Consider the following 13,546-nt stretch of genomic DNA (forward strand, 5'->3'; position numbering starts at 1 on the left):
GCTTTTGAAAGTATCTTGTCTCCTCTTTGGTCATTTTGGTCAGGTGCCAGCGAGGTTACCTTTAGCTTCTTAACCCTTTACAGGTGAGAGGAGCTTTCCCCCGCCCAGGAGGGATTTCAAAAGGGTTTACCCTTCCCGCTATATTTATGACAAGGTCCATCTGGAGGATTCCAGTTTCTATGCGGTGTCATTGGCAGGGTGTTGAGGTCTGGCAGCTCTGATCTTGGGGCTGTGTCCTGGAGTCGGTTCCCAAAGAACTTCCTTTTGGACCCCAGTTTGTACAGTGAAACTTGAGTCCTGCTTAGCTCTACCTTCACCAATCATTTTACTAAAATTTTACTAACCAATCCTAACATTGTAACAAAATTCTCTAGCCAGTTACACCCCACCACTTTAATTTACACCTAGCAAAATTAATTACGTAACAGTCAGAAACAATCAAAGAACCAGAGATCATACATCAGACAAACAATAGGGAAGTGGGGACCATACTGACAATGCAATAAAGGTGGTAGAAGCTGCTGTCACAAGCAAGCTCTCTGTGTCCTGTAGGGCAAGCCCAAGCTGAGCAGCAGGGGAACCCTTGCTTGCGCTTAGACATCCTCGCCCTCGCAAAGTCCAAGCAGCACAGAGACACCGTTTCTTCTTGTCAGGGATTTTTATCCCCTTCCCCCAGAGCTCAAGGTGAGACCAGGAGTTCTCATGCGTCTCCTTCGTGGGGCCGGGGGAGGCAGTTAACAAAGGCTTTGTTCTTGCTAGTTCACAGTGCTCAATGGGACGCCTTGGTGGACAGGATAGTGCCTTCTGTAAGAAGCCAGCATTTTCCATGAATTAATGCTGCTTTCCTGGGTGATGACTTGCACCGTTAGAGCGTTGCAATGCAAACACTTACTACCCCCTTGTCCCGTGGGGCACAGATGTCAGAAGGGAGAGGACCACAGGCAGCATTCTGCAGGCGTCTCAAAGTCTGAACACCTTGGTATAAACTTACCCCGTGTTAGCAGCACTAGTGCAGGTGAGTCGGGCAGGTTCCGGCTGTCTGTTGGTCAGCGTTCAGGTGAAATCTCGGGGCCTGGGCATGAGCTGACACCTGGTCTGTCAGCGTCACAGCAGCAGTGCCAAGCGGATCTCTACAGAGTCATAAAGATAGTTCATAGAAATCAGACAATTCCCACAGGCCCCCTAGCCCCGATGCTTCCCCTTGGCAGGATGGGGGCTCCCGAGGTCTGTGGGCTGCCGGTGCTGGGCTCACGGGCATCTCGGTGTGTTCCCCCAGGCACTGTGGCCATCTGGAACCTGCCCACCAAGTCCCTGCTGCAGCGCGTGCGGCAGCCCGATGGCTCCCTCAAGATCTACCCCTTCAGGTGCTTCCTTGCCCACGACCATGCCGTCAGAAGCATCGAGTGGTGCAAAGTCAACAGGTGAGCAGTGGGCCGGGCAGGGGCAGCTGGTGCCTGCCAGGGAGGGGCCCAGCCTGGCTAGGGAAGGCCCTACCCCCATGGGGTTGGGGGGAAGTGTTACCTGTTGGGGAGGGCGTGAGGGTCAGGCGTCTGAGCTGGCCCTGAGGTGCTGGCTCCCAGGGGGGATGGGGAGGTGGCCCAGGGCTTCTCAGCAACTTTCTGGTTACGGCGGGGAATGACCGGAAGATCAAGTTCTGGGACCTGCGGCGTCTCTATGAACCCATCAACAGCATCAAGCGTTTCCTGACCACCGAGATCACCTGGCTGCTGCCCTACAATGGCGTCACTGTGGCCCAGGACAACTGTTACGCCTCGTGAGTGACCCTCCCCTGGGGCTGGGCCTGGGGGCTCCCTGCATTGCCCTCGCCCGAGCCCAGTGCTGCCTGGCCCCTGGGGTCTCACTCGCTCTCTCTTGCAGGTATGGACTGTGTGGAATCCACTATATTGACGCCGGCTACCTGGGCTTCAAGGCCTACTTCGTGGCCCCTCGCAAGGGGACTGTGTGGGTAAGAGCTGGTGGTGAGAGGGTTCAAGGTCCCTGGGTGCTTGGGGCCAGCTGTGCCCCGTAGCCCTTGGGGGGCTGCCAGCTCCTGCACTCTGCTGGGTGTGGCTCTCGGGGACACGCTGTGCTGCCTGGAGCAGGGCCCCTGGCTCCCACGTCCCCCACTCGGTTCTGAGCCTGCGGCGGGGTGGAGCCGGGACCCCGCTGCCCGCGGGGTTTCCCGTTCCCCTTTCCTGGCCAGCTAGGGACAGCCCAGGCCCTGCCACATGGGCACCCCTCTGACTTGGCAGCTGGGGCCCCTCTGTCTCGGAGCAGGGCTTGCACTGAGAGCTTTGCTCCCGTCTCCCTCGGTAGAGCATCTCCAGCTCCGACTGGCTGAACGCTGTGGCGGCCGGGGACATCACCGGGGAGCTGCTGGCCGCAGTGCTGCCCGACCTGGCCATGAACCCGCTCAACATCAAGCGGCCCTCGGAGCGCAGATTTGTAAGTGTCTCTCTCCTTGAGGGAGCAGCCCAGTGGGCTGAGGGCATGGCTCTGGGTGAATTGCATGTGAGGGCGGGCGGGGGCCATGGGGCTCAAGGGCTGAACTGGGTGGAGGGACTGGAGAGTTGGGTGGGCAAGTGGCTTGACAGAATGGGTCCATGGGGCTGGAGGCAGTGGGATGGAGGGGATGTGGGGGTGAGCGGCTGGGAGGACCATGGGGCTGGAGGCAGTAGTGCATGAGGGGCTATGGGGCACAAGGCAAGTACAGGACTATGTTCCTGTCCACCTCAACCATGGCAGCCCAGGATGCCCCCACAGCCCTGGGAGCAAGGGGCCCATGGGAGCCGTGTGTTCGGGCAGGGCTGGGTGCAGGGGTGTGCTCGGGCCGCGCTGCGGGGGCCTGAGTGAATAAAGGGGCCAGACGTGTTAATGTGACCTGGTCCCCGTCCAGCCCTGACCTGGGGGGAACAAGGTATCCAGAGGCCTCGGCCTGGGGTGTCCGTGGCCCCACCCATAATGACCTCTGACTAAGGAACAGCTGGCGGGCCCCAGCAACAAGGAAACCTTCCTAGGGCTTTAATTGAACCACTCTCTCCTGGCCCCTGGAGAGGCTGGGAAGGGAAAGCTCCTGGTAAGACAGTCCCTTGGCTGGTCTCAGAGCCAGAGCTGCCCAGGTGTGGGGCCAGGGTTCAGCTTGTGGGGTGGCAATGTCCTCTTGGCCCCTTTCTGGCTTCCCTGGTCAGGAACCTCTCAGGATCAGGACCAGGACGAGGGCCCGGGGGGCAGCAAGGACAGCGCCGCTCTCTCCGCCATTCCTACAGCTGTTCTGGATCCCCACGGCTCTTCCTGTGCCAGCCCCCCAGCGGTGGGGGGAGCAGCCCATCCCCTCATTACTGTGCCCCGTGTTGTTACCTTCCAGTGCCCCAGCTCTGTCAGCGTCGTCCCTGGCCCTTGGTTTGGCCCCGCTCAGCGCCCGCAGCCGAGGCACGGACCGGAGTCACAGGGCCCCATTGTCACCCCAGACCGTGCTCCCATGGGGGACAGCCTGCCCCAGCCAAGTCCCTGGGGGTGGGAGCAGCATGGCCCTGCCCTCAGGACGTGTCTCCTCCCCCAGCCCATCTACAAAGCAGATCTGGTGCCCTGCAGCTCTGCGGGAGGCGAGGAGCCAAGGCCGAAGACCCGGACCTACAGCGAGATGACAAAGGATCACTGCCTCCGCTTCCAGGACACAGACCTGGTACCGGCGCCGGCTGGACAACCGGGGAGCCCCTTTGTCTCCCCCCTCCTGTGTGTGTGGGGAGCTCTCTGCTCCCCTCACCCCTCCTGTGTGTGGGGGGCTCTCTGTGCAGATGGGGAAGCTGGGGCCAGCAGGCCCCTGGCCGAGTTGTGAGCGGAATCCAGCTCTGTTGAGTGCCAGTCCAGAGCGCTACCCACAAGGCCGCATGGCCTATAGACCCCCCCCAACCCCTCCCAGCCCATGGGCCTGCTGGGGCTGTGCGGGCTGGCTGGGTGCCCCACAGTGCTCCGAGCTGTGGGTCTCTCATGCCAAGTGGACTGTGAGAGCTCAGGCCACTGTGTTCATGGCTAGCTGGGGCCCAAGAGCTGGGGGAGTGGCTGCACCCATTGGCAGACACCCACCCTGGCCCCAGTTTGCCCTTCCCAGGGGCCCAGTTCCAGTGTCCTGCTCACTCTGTACCTTACCCCCCAGCGCAGCTTCCAAAACTTCTTCAGCCGGGAGCCCACGCGCAGGATGCACGAGCAGGAGGTGAAGGCCGAGCTGAGCCTGGACCGCATGCAGCTGGAGTCCATCCACAAGGTGAGCGCCGGCCTGCAGCCCTGTGCTGGGAAGCCTGGCCGCCCCTGCCCCCGCCATGCCAAGGAAGCCCGGCTCCCCCGCTGGTCTCCCTTCACCCCCGCTGTGCTGGAGCGGCCCAGCCCCCCCACCTGTACCCCTTCACCCCACCATGCCAGTCCCAGCAGGATCTCCAGGTGCTCTCCCTGCACTGGCTCCTACAGCCTCACAGCGGGGGGAGTGCTGGGGGGTGGGACTGGACCCCAGGGCGCTTGGGGGCAGGATCCCCCTGGGCTGCAGCAGGAGCCCATTGCAGGATGCTGGGCTAGCCCTTGCCACCCGCTGCCTGCCCTCCCTCCTCTCAGAGCCGGTCCGCAGTACTGAGGTGGAGATGAAGAGCATGTGGGGCAGGGGCTGGGAAGGGGGCAGGAGACCTGAAGCCTCGGCGTTGTTGAGCCCCCCCCCAGCGCAGGGGCCCAGGACACGCTGCAGTGGCATCCCTGGGGGCAGCCCGCGGGAGGGCCGTGCAGCAGGTCTGTCTGTCTCATAGGGCGGGGGGCAGCCTCGAGGCCCCGTGAGCAGCCCAAAGGAGGAGCTGCGCCCCTTGTTCTGGTCAGACGAGTGCTGCTCAGACCTGCTGCTGCGGCAGCTGGTGACGCCCCCCGGCCCCCACCCCTCTGAGCTCCGCCCCCTCGCAGGCCCCGCCTGATTCTCCTCTCCCGGCAGGTTCGCTTCAGCCCCAACCTGGACTCTCACGGCTGGCTGGTGTCGGGTGGCCAGTCGGGCATCGTGCGGGCTCACTGCCTGGTGGGGCTCACCTCCCCTGTGGGCCACAAGCTGCTCCAGGAGTGCCGAGCCCAGTTCAGCGCCATGTACAGGGACAGGCCGGAGAGCCCCAGCTCCGCCGAGCACAGCCTCCTGCAGGAACAATAGCCGCCCGGCCGGAGTCCTGGCCCGGATGCTCCATGCCGCAGCGCCTCCCGGGGGGTCCCCAGGCCTGGGGGGAGATGCCCAGCAGCCCAGCCAGGGTCCCGCCTCCAGCCGCTCAGGCTCGGGACCGGTTCAGTGCATCATGTGGCCTGCCAGCTCCCAGCCCATCTGTCCCCCGCGGGATGGGCTGAGAGCCATGGGCGGCATGCTGGCTGGCCGGCCGGGCAATCGCTGTGGATAGCCCCTTCGGCTGTCTGCTTGACCCAGCTTGTGAGCTGGGGTGGGTGGACCTGTGCAGGGGCCTCTCACCCAACTGGGGGCGGGGGGGGTGCTGCTCTGCAGCGGCCCCTCACCCAGCCTGGGGGGGAGGGGGGTGCTGATGCTCTGTGCAGGGGCCCCTCCCGCAGGCGATGCCCTGTGTGTAGCATTGTGGTTTTGTACCTGTTGCTGTCTGGTCGTGTGCCTGGCTCCCAGCGTCCGGCTTCAGGCCCCTCCTGCCGACCTGGGCGCAGGGTACTGTGGGCACCGCATGGGGAGGCTGCAGAGCAGCTGTTGGGCCGGGCCCAGGCTGTACGGGCAGCACCTCGCACCCAAGCCAGGAGCCAAGAACTCGCTCACATTGAGCCTCTGTGATCTTAACTGTTCAATAAAGTGTTTGTTTTTTAAAGGGTCTGTGTGGTTTCCTTCTCCTTGGGGCAGGAGGGACGGGGGATGGGTGGGGCGCTGCGAGGGACTGGTAGGGAGCAGTGGGGGGCATTAGATGTGGGGGCCGGATGGGGCTGGTAGAGAGCAGGTGGGGGGCATGGTGTAGGCAGGACGCCGGGCAGGTCTGGTAGGGAGTAGGTGGGGGGCACAGGGTGGGGGGCACTGGATGGGGCTGGTAGGGAGCAGTGGCGGGGGAACTGGGCAGGTAGGGAGCAGGCAGGGGGTACCGGTTGGGGTTGGTAGGGAGGTGGCGGGGGACACAAGGTGGGTGGGGTGCCATGTGGGGCTGGTAGAGACCAGGTGAGGGGCACCAGATGGGGCTGGTAGGGAGGAGGCGGGGTGGGACGCTGTGTGGGGCCGGTGGGGAGCAGGCAGGTGGTGGGCACAGCTCCATGTGGGGCTGGTGGGGAGCAGGTGAGAGAGTGCCATGTGGGGCTGGTGGGAGGGTGCAGTGTGGGGCTGACGGGGAGCAGTGGTGGCCAGCACATTCAGGGTCTGACTTGCGATCGGGTGATGGCGGAAGAGTCCCCTGGCTTGCACATGGTGGCGGTGGGGCCCAGGGATGGGCAGGAGTCTGCCCTGGTGCCCCAGGTCTGGTCAGTGCCCCACTGCAGGAGGCCCTTGTCCTTGCTTCAGCCCCTGACTCGAGGCTCCGGCTCGGCCCCAGGGCAGGGGGTCGTGGCCCGCCTGGCCCCGGCTCGTGTTGGCTACTGGCCTGGCGGTGTCTGTTCCCAGCGGAGATCCCCTGCCCCACAGCTGGGCCCCACTTGCTGCCTTGTCCTCTGAAAGGCCAGTTGCCTGGTCCGCCAGCGAAGGGCAATGCTGGGGGCCCCCGGGTCTCCGTCACAGAGCCGGGCCGACTGGCTGGCACAGGGCAGGTTGTGCCCCACCCCGCTAGGCACATGAGCCCCCTACCCCCCCACCCCATCCTGGGCTGCGTGTAGCCAGCGCAGCCCACAAACAGCAGCGAAGACCATGGGGGGCTTGTCTGAGGGCGACCGTTTATTGGAGTCCTTGGTGGTGTCTCCTCGGCCTTACAGTTTGGACGCCGGTTTCCTCACCCCAGACAGGCACAGACAGACCCACAGACAGACACGGACGCACGGCACGGGGTGACGGACACCAACACCCCCCGCGGGGCGACACTGACCAAGCCGTGACATGGGCTGGGGCAGCGCGGCAGGGGGCTCGGCAGTACCTTGGCGGGGGGGGCGTGCGAAGCAAAGCGGGGGCGTGCAGGGGGCAGGGGGGCCCTGAGCCAGCCCCCTCCCTGGCTTGTTCAGGGAACCACAACTGCTGCCATCACAGCAGCCGAGGGGGGTTCCTGGCTTGGGCCTGTTGGCCCCTCCTAGGGCAGGGCAGCGCCCGGCACTTTCTGGGATCCCAGGCCAGAAGGGTCCATTGTCCTCTCGTCTGAGCCCCTGCATCTCGCAGGCCCGCGACCTGCCCCAGGGCCGAGCTGTTAGAAGAACATCCCCTCTGGAGTGAAAAAATCCACCAAGACCCTGGAGAAATGGTTCCCATGGGTAATTCCCCCCGCAGCATTCAACATTTACATCTTCTCTCCAGTCTGTGTCTCGCTTCAGCTTCCAGCCCTGGCCCCGTTCCACCTCCTTGGCTAGACTAGGAGCCGGGTGTTAAATATTTGTTCCCCATGTCGGCACTTCCAGCCTGGGCTCAAATCATCCCTTCACCTTCTCTTTGCTGGAGTCTATCGTTATCGGGCAGGTTTTCTAATCCTTTAATCATTCTCCTGAGTCTTCTCTGACCCCTCTCCAGTTGATCAACCTCCTTCCAGAACTGTGGGCACCAGACCTGGACGAGGGATCCCAGCAGTGGTCGCACTGATACCAGATACAAAGAGAAAGTAACCACAACTTCTACTCGAAATTCCTCTGCTTGTGCACCCCAGGGTCACATTAGCTTTTTTGGCCACAGCATTGCACTGGCAGCTCATGTTACAATGTAAGAATGGCCAGACTGGGTCAGAGCAAAGGTCCATCTGGCCCCGTGTCCTGTCTGCCGACAGTGGCCAGTGCCAGGTGCCCCAGAGGGAACGAACAGAACAGGGAATCGCCCAGTGATCCATCCCGTTGCCCATTCCCAGCTCCTGGCAAGCAGGTCTAGGGACGCCCCAAACAAGGCGTAGTGCCCCTGACCATCTTGGCTGATGGATCTGTCCTCCAGGAATATATCTAATTCCTTTCACAACATCCCCTGGCAAGGAGTTCCACAGGTTCGCTGTGTGTTGTGTGAAGAAATACTGCCTTTTGTTTGTTTTCAACCTGCTGCCTAGTAATGTCATTGGGCGACCCCTAGTTCTTGGGTTATGAGGAGTCAATCACACGTCCTTTTCTACTTTCCCCACGCCTGTAGTGGTTTTAATGACCTCTATCGTCTCCCCCTTCGTCGTCTCTTTTCCACACTGAACGGTCCCAGTCTTAATCTCTCCTCAGACCCAGCCTGCTCCATGCCCCTCACCGTTGTTGTTGCCCGTCTCTGTGCTGGTCTCGGTTGTAACACAGTCTGTCCCTCTTGAGCTGGGCCACCAGAACTGCACGCAGGGCTCCCGGTGCGGGCGTCCCATGGATTTATCCAGAGGCATCATGGTATTTTCTGTCTTCTCCATCCCTCTCCTGATGGTCCCCAGCAGCGCTGGCTTTTTTCGAGGGCTGCTGCCATGGTGTTGGCCAGGAGCCAGTCCCGCAACTCTGCCGCCTGCTTTGGATGGAACGAGAGCGCTCTGGGCCAAAGGGGCCCGAGCGGGGCCCGCACAAGGCCTCACTCCTGGCCGGTGGCTGTGGCTCAGCCTGCAGCAGGTGGGATGCCGGGGGCTGGGCTTTGCCTGCCCAGCTGCTTCCCTGGCCTGGGCACTGCCAGCAGGAATCCAGCTTCCTTGTCCACTTCCCCTCCCCACCAGCATGGGGGCCACACCCCCTCTTGGGTCACGCCCCATTCTCTGCAGCCCCGTAAGGTGTAAGGAAACTTCTGCGTGGGTCTGTCCTGCTCCCCACAGAGCTCAAGGGGGGCTGGCGGTTGCTGCAGCTCCTGGCCCCTGGCCCCGTTCTGGCAGCACAGGGGGCTTTGAGCGAGGGGCTCTGTGGGAATCCAGCCCCCTGGTCATGCTGCATGACCCAGGGCTCCCGGCCCCACCAGCGGCTCAGTCGGGGTTTGGCGGAGGGCAGGCAGACACGGGGCCATGGATCAGGCAAAGGGAGGGGGCCAGGCCTGGCCGTGAGTGGGGGCAAAGCCAGGAGCTGCATTTGCCCTGGCTGGGAGAGGCCCCTGGGTAGGGACTGCAGGGTGGGGGTGGGGGGCACGGGACAGCCCCTCTGCCCTAGCCTGGTGCTGCGGCCCCACCCTATCAGTGGTGCTGGCAGGGGGCTGCCAGGGAGGGGTTCCACGCAGGGAGCCTGCGTGGGGGCAAATACCCCTCTCTGGGGGTCCTGGTAGCCCCCACCCTGCAGTCAGCTGGGTGCGGCAGGGAGCACGACAGACAGTGCAGGCCTGCCCCAGGGGACTGTAAGCCAGCCCCAGCCCCCCCTGGGGACCAGGCCCCTGCTGCTTAGAGGGCTGGAGATCTTTCAAAGCTCGCCCTGAGCCCAGGAGCCGCCCCCACCAAGGCACGGCTGGGCTGCAGCGGGCAGGATGGGGCCGTCCGGCTCCCTAACTCCCCACACAGCTGAGGGGCCCTGCGGCAGAGTCAGCTGCAGTAACTAGTGGCCTGATGCTGCCTTGGGACAAGTCTTGGGTGCCCCATCTCAGAAAAGCTAGACTGGCCTTGGAAACGGTTCAGAAAAGGGCAACACAAATGGTGAGGGGTCTGGAACAGCTCCGTATGAGGGGAGATTAAACAGACTGGGACTCGTCTGCTTGGAAAAGAGACGACGAAGGGGGGAGATGATCGAGGTCTATGAAATTCTGACCAGTGGGGAGAAAGTAGATAAGGATGTGTCATTTACTCCTCATAACCCAAGAACTAGCGGTCACCCAATTAATTACTAGGCAGCAGGTTTAAACAAACACAAGGAAGTATTTCTTCACACAACACACAGTCAACCTGTGGAACTCCTTGCCAGGGGATGTTGTGAAGACCAAGACTAGAACAGGGTTCAAAAAGAGCTAGCTACGTCCATGGAGGACAGGTCCATCAGGGGGCCGGGATGGGCAGGGCTGATGCCGCTGTTTGCCAGGAGCTGGGAATGGGCGACGGGAGGGATCACTGGGTGATTGCCTGGTCTGTTCACTCCCTCTGGGGCCCTGGCCCTGGCTGGAGACAGGACATTGGGCTAGAGGGACCTTTGGTCTGGCCCAGTGTGGCCGTTGCTCTGTAAGGAGCAGGAGAGAACAACGGGCATCTGGCGGTGACCGGGGGTGCAGGGCCCCTGCAATGTAGCAGCAGCTGTGGGAGCAGCCCCAGAGCAGAGCCGCCCCAGTCCTGGGCCAGGGGGCAGGGAGTGTGACACTCTCACCCTGCAGGGGGCGCTCTGCATCGCACCCCACTGCACAAAGACAGGCTGCCTGAATGGGCACCGGGGCGACGGCTCCCCCTTTCCCGAGAGCTCGGCAGAGGCAGACGGGGAGAACGGGCCCAGCATGGCCCCTCTGCCCTGGCAGTGGGGGCAGGGCAGCTCCAGCAGTCCCATGGCTCTCTCCCACCCGGTGGGGCGCAGCCCCTGGGGCAGTGTGGGTGGGGCTCTTGGCACAAGGTACCTTGGCCCTTGCGCCCCATTGGCAGTAGAAAGAGAGCCAAGACCAGGGCCTGATGGGGCAGCCCCACAGCCCGCTGGCTGCACGTGGGGGCCCGCCGGGCAGAGCGGAGGCTGGGGGCTGGGGCGTCTCCCTCTCTGGTGCCAGGTGCCGCGGGCCCGGTGCTCAGTCCCGGGGGTCCTGGCACTGGCGGCAGGTGGCCATGTCCTCCAGGTACCGCTCCACCTGTACCGTGCACGAGACGAAGCCAAAGGTCCTCTGCAGCTGGGCGGTGGCTTCCTGCAGCACGTCCTCCATGTCCGCGCCGGCATCTGCAGGCAAAGGGGGCAGCCCAGCCCCGTGTGAGCATCTCCTGGGGGCGGGGCCTGCAGGGACCATGTGCGGGGGGCGGGGCCTGCAGGAACCAGGTACTGGGGAGGCGGGGCCTGCAGGGACCAGGGGGCGGGGCCTGCAGGAACCAGGTACTGGGGAGGCGGGGCCTGCAGGGATCACCTACCGGGGGCAGGGCCTGCAGGGACCATGTACGGGGGGGGGGGGGGGCCTGCAGGGACCATGTGGGGGGGGGCAGGGCATGCAGGGACCATGTACGGGGGGGGGGCAGGGCCTGCAGGGAGCACATGCCAGGGTGGAACATGCACGGAGCCCATCCCTGGTGGCGGTGGGGGGCAGGGACCCCGTTCTGGTGTGTGGGGGGGTGCCCCACAGCTGGCGCCCAGCCACTCTGGTGGGAGGGGTTGGGGGGGGCACTCACCGACTGCCACGTGCACAGACACCACGTGGTGGCTGAGGGTCAGGGCCCAGAGGTGCAGGTTGTGGGCGTCCTTCACATCCTTCACGGCCAGTAGCACGTCCTTCACCGCGGTGAACTCGATGCCCCGCGGCGCCCCTGGGGCCAAGCAGGGAGGGTGAGGCCTGGCACTGGGGCAGCCCAGCTCCGGGGGGCTCAGGCAGGCAGCTCCCCCAGCCTGGCAGGGCTCCAGCCCTGGCACAGGGGCACCCCAGGGCTCTCTGGAGATGCTGCTCACAGCCCTGGGGGTCGGGGTGGGTGGAGGGGAAGCCAGAGCGGAGCTGGAGCAGGCTGTGGGGGGCCAGGCTGTCCTGGGGAGGCCCCATGGCACTGGCAGGCGTGGGGGCAGGAGATGCACCCAGAGCGGGGGCATTACGCGCAGCTGGAATGGGCTGGAGAGTGCTATGTGCATGGGGAGGCCTGTGCTGGGCTCAGGGATCACTGGGTGGCCAGGACCTCGGGGCTGCCCCCTGCCAGAGCTAGGGTGAGGCATGTCCCCCCCAGCACTGGCAGGAACATTCCAGGGCCAGGCTGCCCACGTCCTCCCATTGCCCAGCCCGGCGGTGGCCAGGTCCTCAGAACTCAGGCCAGACGGGCCCATTGGCCCCCTGGCTCCCACCAGCAGAGCCCCTCGTCCACGACCCCGCCCTGAGCCCGGGAACCTGCGTTGGGCTAACGCGTCGGCCTGGAAAGCAGCCAGGAGCCGCCTCAGGCACTGGTGCCCTGGGCTGTTTGGGCCCGTGGGTCACTGCCCTGGGGTTAACACATGGGCCCGCTGGCCAATGGACTGGCTGGCATCAGTTTCCGGCCACCGGATTTTGCTACACCCTGGCCCCAGTTTAGAAAGCCCCATAGCAACCAGGCTTTTCTCCCCATGCTGGTGGGACGTGTATGCACCCTATGTGTGCCTCAGTTTCCCTCTGCACTTTGCATTGCTGCCCAGTGGCTGCAGCAGGGTTGCCAGCACTGGGGGGGTGGGGCGGAGCAGGAGCTGTGCCGTGTTATTGGGGGTCATTAAGGGCTGGCTGGAGCCGACCCATGTCGATGACACTGCCCAGAACATTCCCACCCAGCAAAGCTCCAGAGGAAGGAGATTTCCCATGCCCAGCTCTCGGCAGGGAAGCCAAGCCAACACCCCAGATCAAGAACAAAGGGAAAGGTGTCAGGGTTAAATGCTATCCTCCACATAGACCCCCGACCTCTCACCTGGGACTGAGAAAGGAGAGAGAGAGAGAGCCTGAAATGGAGTCCATAGCAGCTTGGCTGGCTGATTGCACTGGCTTGGCCAACTGGACTATGGCTTAATCTTTGTTTCTCTGTGCTAACTTCAGGACTTCTTGATGCTGTGTCCAGGTGACTAATAAACCCTGCTCTGTTTGGAAAACACTGCCTGGTGTCACTGCAAAGCCTAGCCGGGGTGTATCAGTCCCTGAGATGTGGGTAGGAGTCTAGCTCAGCTGGACAGAGCTCAATGCATGAAGCAGGAGTGCTGGAGCCCAGAGGCTCAGGTGGGGACGTGGAGCACCCATGGGAGCCTGCAACAGCCTGTGCCAAGCCGGGGGTCGCTTCACTCCTGAGGCTTGGTGACAGGCTGACAGGCTGCTGGGGGTGTGGCACTAGAGGGGTATTGGGGGGGGGCAAGGAGTGATTGCTGGGGGGGGGGCTGGTTGCTGGCGGGATGGTGGGTTGATTGCTGTGGGGGCAGGATGTCGGGGTGATTGCTGGGGGGCTGTTGGGGTGATTGCTGGGGGTAGGGGTGATTGCTGGGGGGCTGTCAGGGTGATTGCTGGGGTTGGGGGTGATTGCTGGGGGGCTGTTGGGGTGATGCTGGGGGAGGCGGGTTGTCAGGGTGGTGCTGGAGGTGGGGGGTGATGCTGGCAGGATGTTGGGATGATGCTGGGGGGCTGTTGGGGTGATGCTGGGGGAGGAGGGTTGTTGGGGGTGATTGCTGGGGGGCTGTCGGGGTGATGCAGGGGGAGGTGGGTTGTCAGGGTGGTGCTGGGATGGGTTGGGTTGATGCTGGGGGACAGCTCTCGTGGGGCGGGGGGGAATTGCTAGGGGAGCCCGAGAGGTGACCAGCAGCTGGGACAAGCACTGCCTTTGAGCGACACAGGGCTCAGCTGGGCATGCCAGACCCACACCCATGCCACAGCAGCCTGGCTTGTGTCCTAACCTTT

The 13,546-nt window shown here is 63.6% G+C and overlaps 3 protein-coding genes across 4 annotated transcripts in view; 2 read left to right on the forward strand and 1 right to left on the reverse strand.

Moving 5' to 3' along the window:
* LOC140908403 (general transcription factor 3C polypeptide 2-like) overlaps window positions 1-4,033 on the forward strand; it is a 30,837-nt gene extending 26,804 nt beyond the window's left edge. Inside the window, 7 exon segments of the mRNA XM_073335415.1 lie at window positions 1,277-1,421; window positions 1,613-1,774; window positions 1,879-1,966; window positions 2,317-2,445; window positions 3,560-3,771; window positions 3,773-3,894; window positions 3,897-4,033. Of these exon segments, the coding sequence (XP_073191516.1) occupies window positions 1,277-1,421; window positions 1,613-1,774; window positions 1,879-1,966; window positions 2,317-2,445; window positions 3,560-3,771; window positions 3,773-3,894; window positions 3,897-4,033 (995 nt within the window).
* LOC140908404 (general transcription factor 3C polypeptide 2-like) lies at window positions 3,598-5,254 on the forward strand. Its single transcript, XM_073335416.1, has 3 exons — window positions 3,598-3,682; window positions 4,159-4,261; window positions 4,964-5,254. The coding sequence occupies exons 2-3, from the start codon at window positions 4,196-4,198 to the stop codon at window positions 5,168-5,170; spliced, it is 273 nt and encodes a 90-aa protein (XP_073191517.1). The 5' UTR covers window positions 3,598-3,682; window positions 4,159-4,195; the 3' UTR covers window positions 5,171-5,254.
* Window positions 5,255-6,859: 1,605 nt separating this feature from the next.
* The window catches only part of SLC30A3 (solute carrier family 30 member 3), a 36,975-nt gene continuing 30,288 nt past the window's right edge, over window positions 6,860-13,546 (reverse strand). The window contains exons 7-8 of one of the 2 annotated variants that reach the window (XM_073335437.1): window positions 11,334-11,468; window positions 6,860-7,716 (exon numbers count right to left, since the gene is read on the reverse strand). In XM_073335437.1, the coding sequence (XP_073191538.1) occupies window positions 7,550-7,716; window positions 11,334-11,468 (302 nt within the window). In that variant the 3' untranslated portion in view covers window positions 6,860-7,549. Of the gene's footprint in view, window positions 10,894-11,333; window positions 11,469-13,546 lie in introns of both variants that reach the window. The other variant, XM_073335439.1, reaches the window with a different exon arrangement.

The sequence above is a fragment of the Lepidochelys kempii genome, chromosome 3 (assembly GCF_965140265.1).
Source record: "Lepidochelys kempii isolate rLepKem1 chromosome 3, rLepKem1.hap2, whole genome shotgun sequence".
Taxonomy (NCBI): domain Eukaryota; kingdom Metazoa; phylum Chordata; order Testudines; family Cheloniidae; genus Lepidochelys; species Lepidochelys kempii.

Excerpts from the sequence above, each read along its gene's own strand:
- LOC140908404 (XM_073335416.1), top strand. The coding sequence starts at position 4,196 with ATGCACGAGCAGGAGGTGAAGGCCGAGCTGAGCCTGGACCGCATGCAG. Across the intron at positions 4,262-4,963 it reads AGCTGGAGTCCATCCACAAG|GTTCGCTTCAGCCCCAACCT; the intron begins GTGAGCGCCGGC and ends CTCTCCCGGCAG.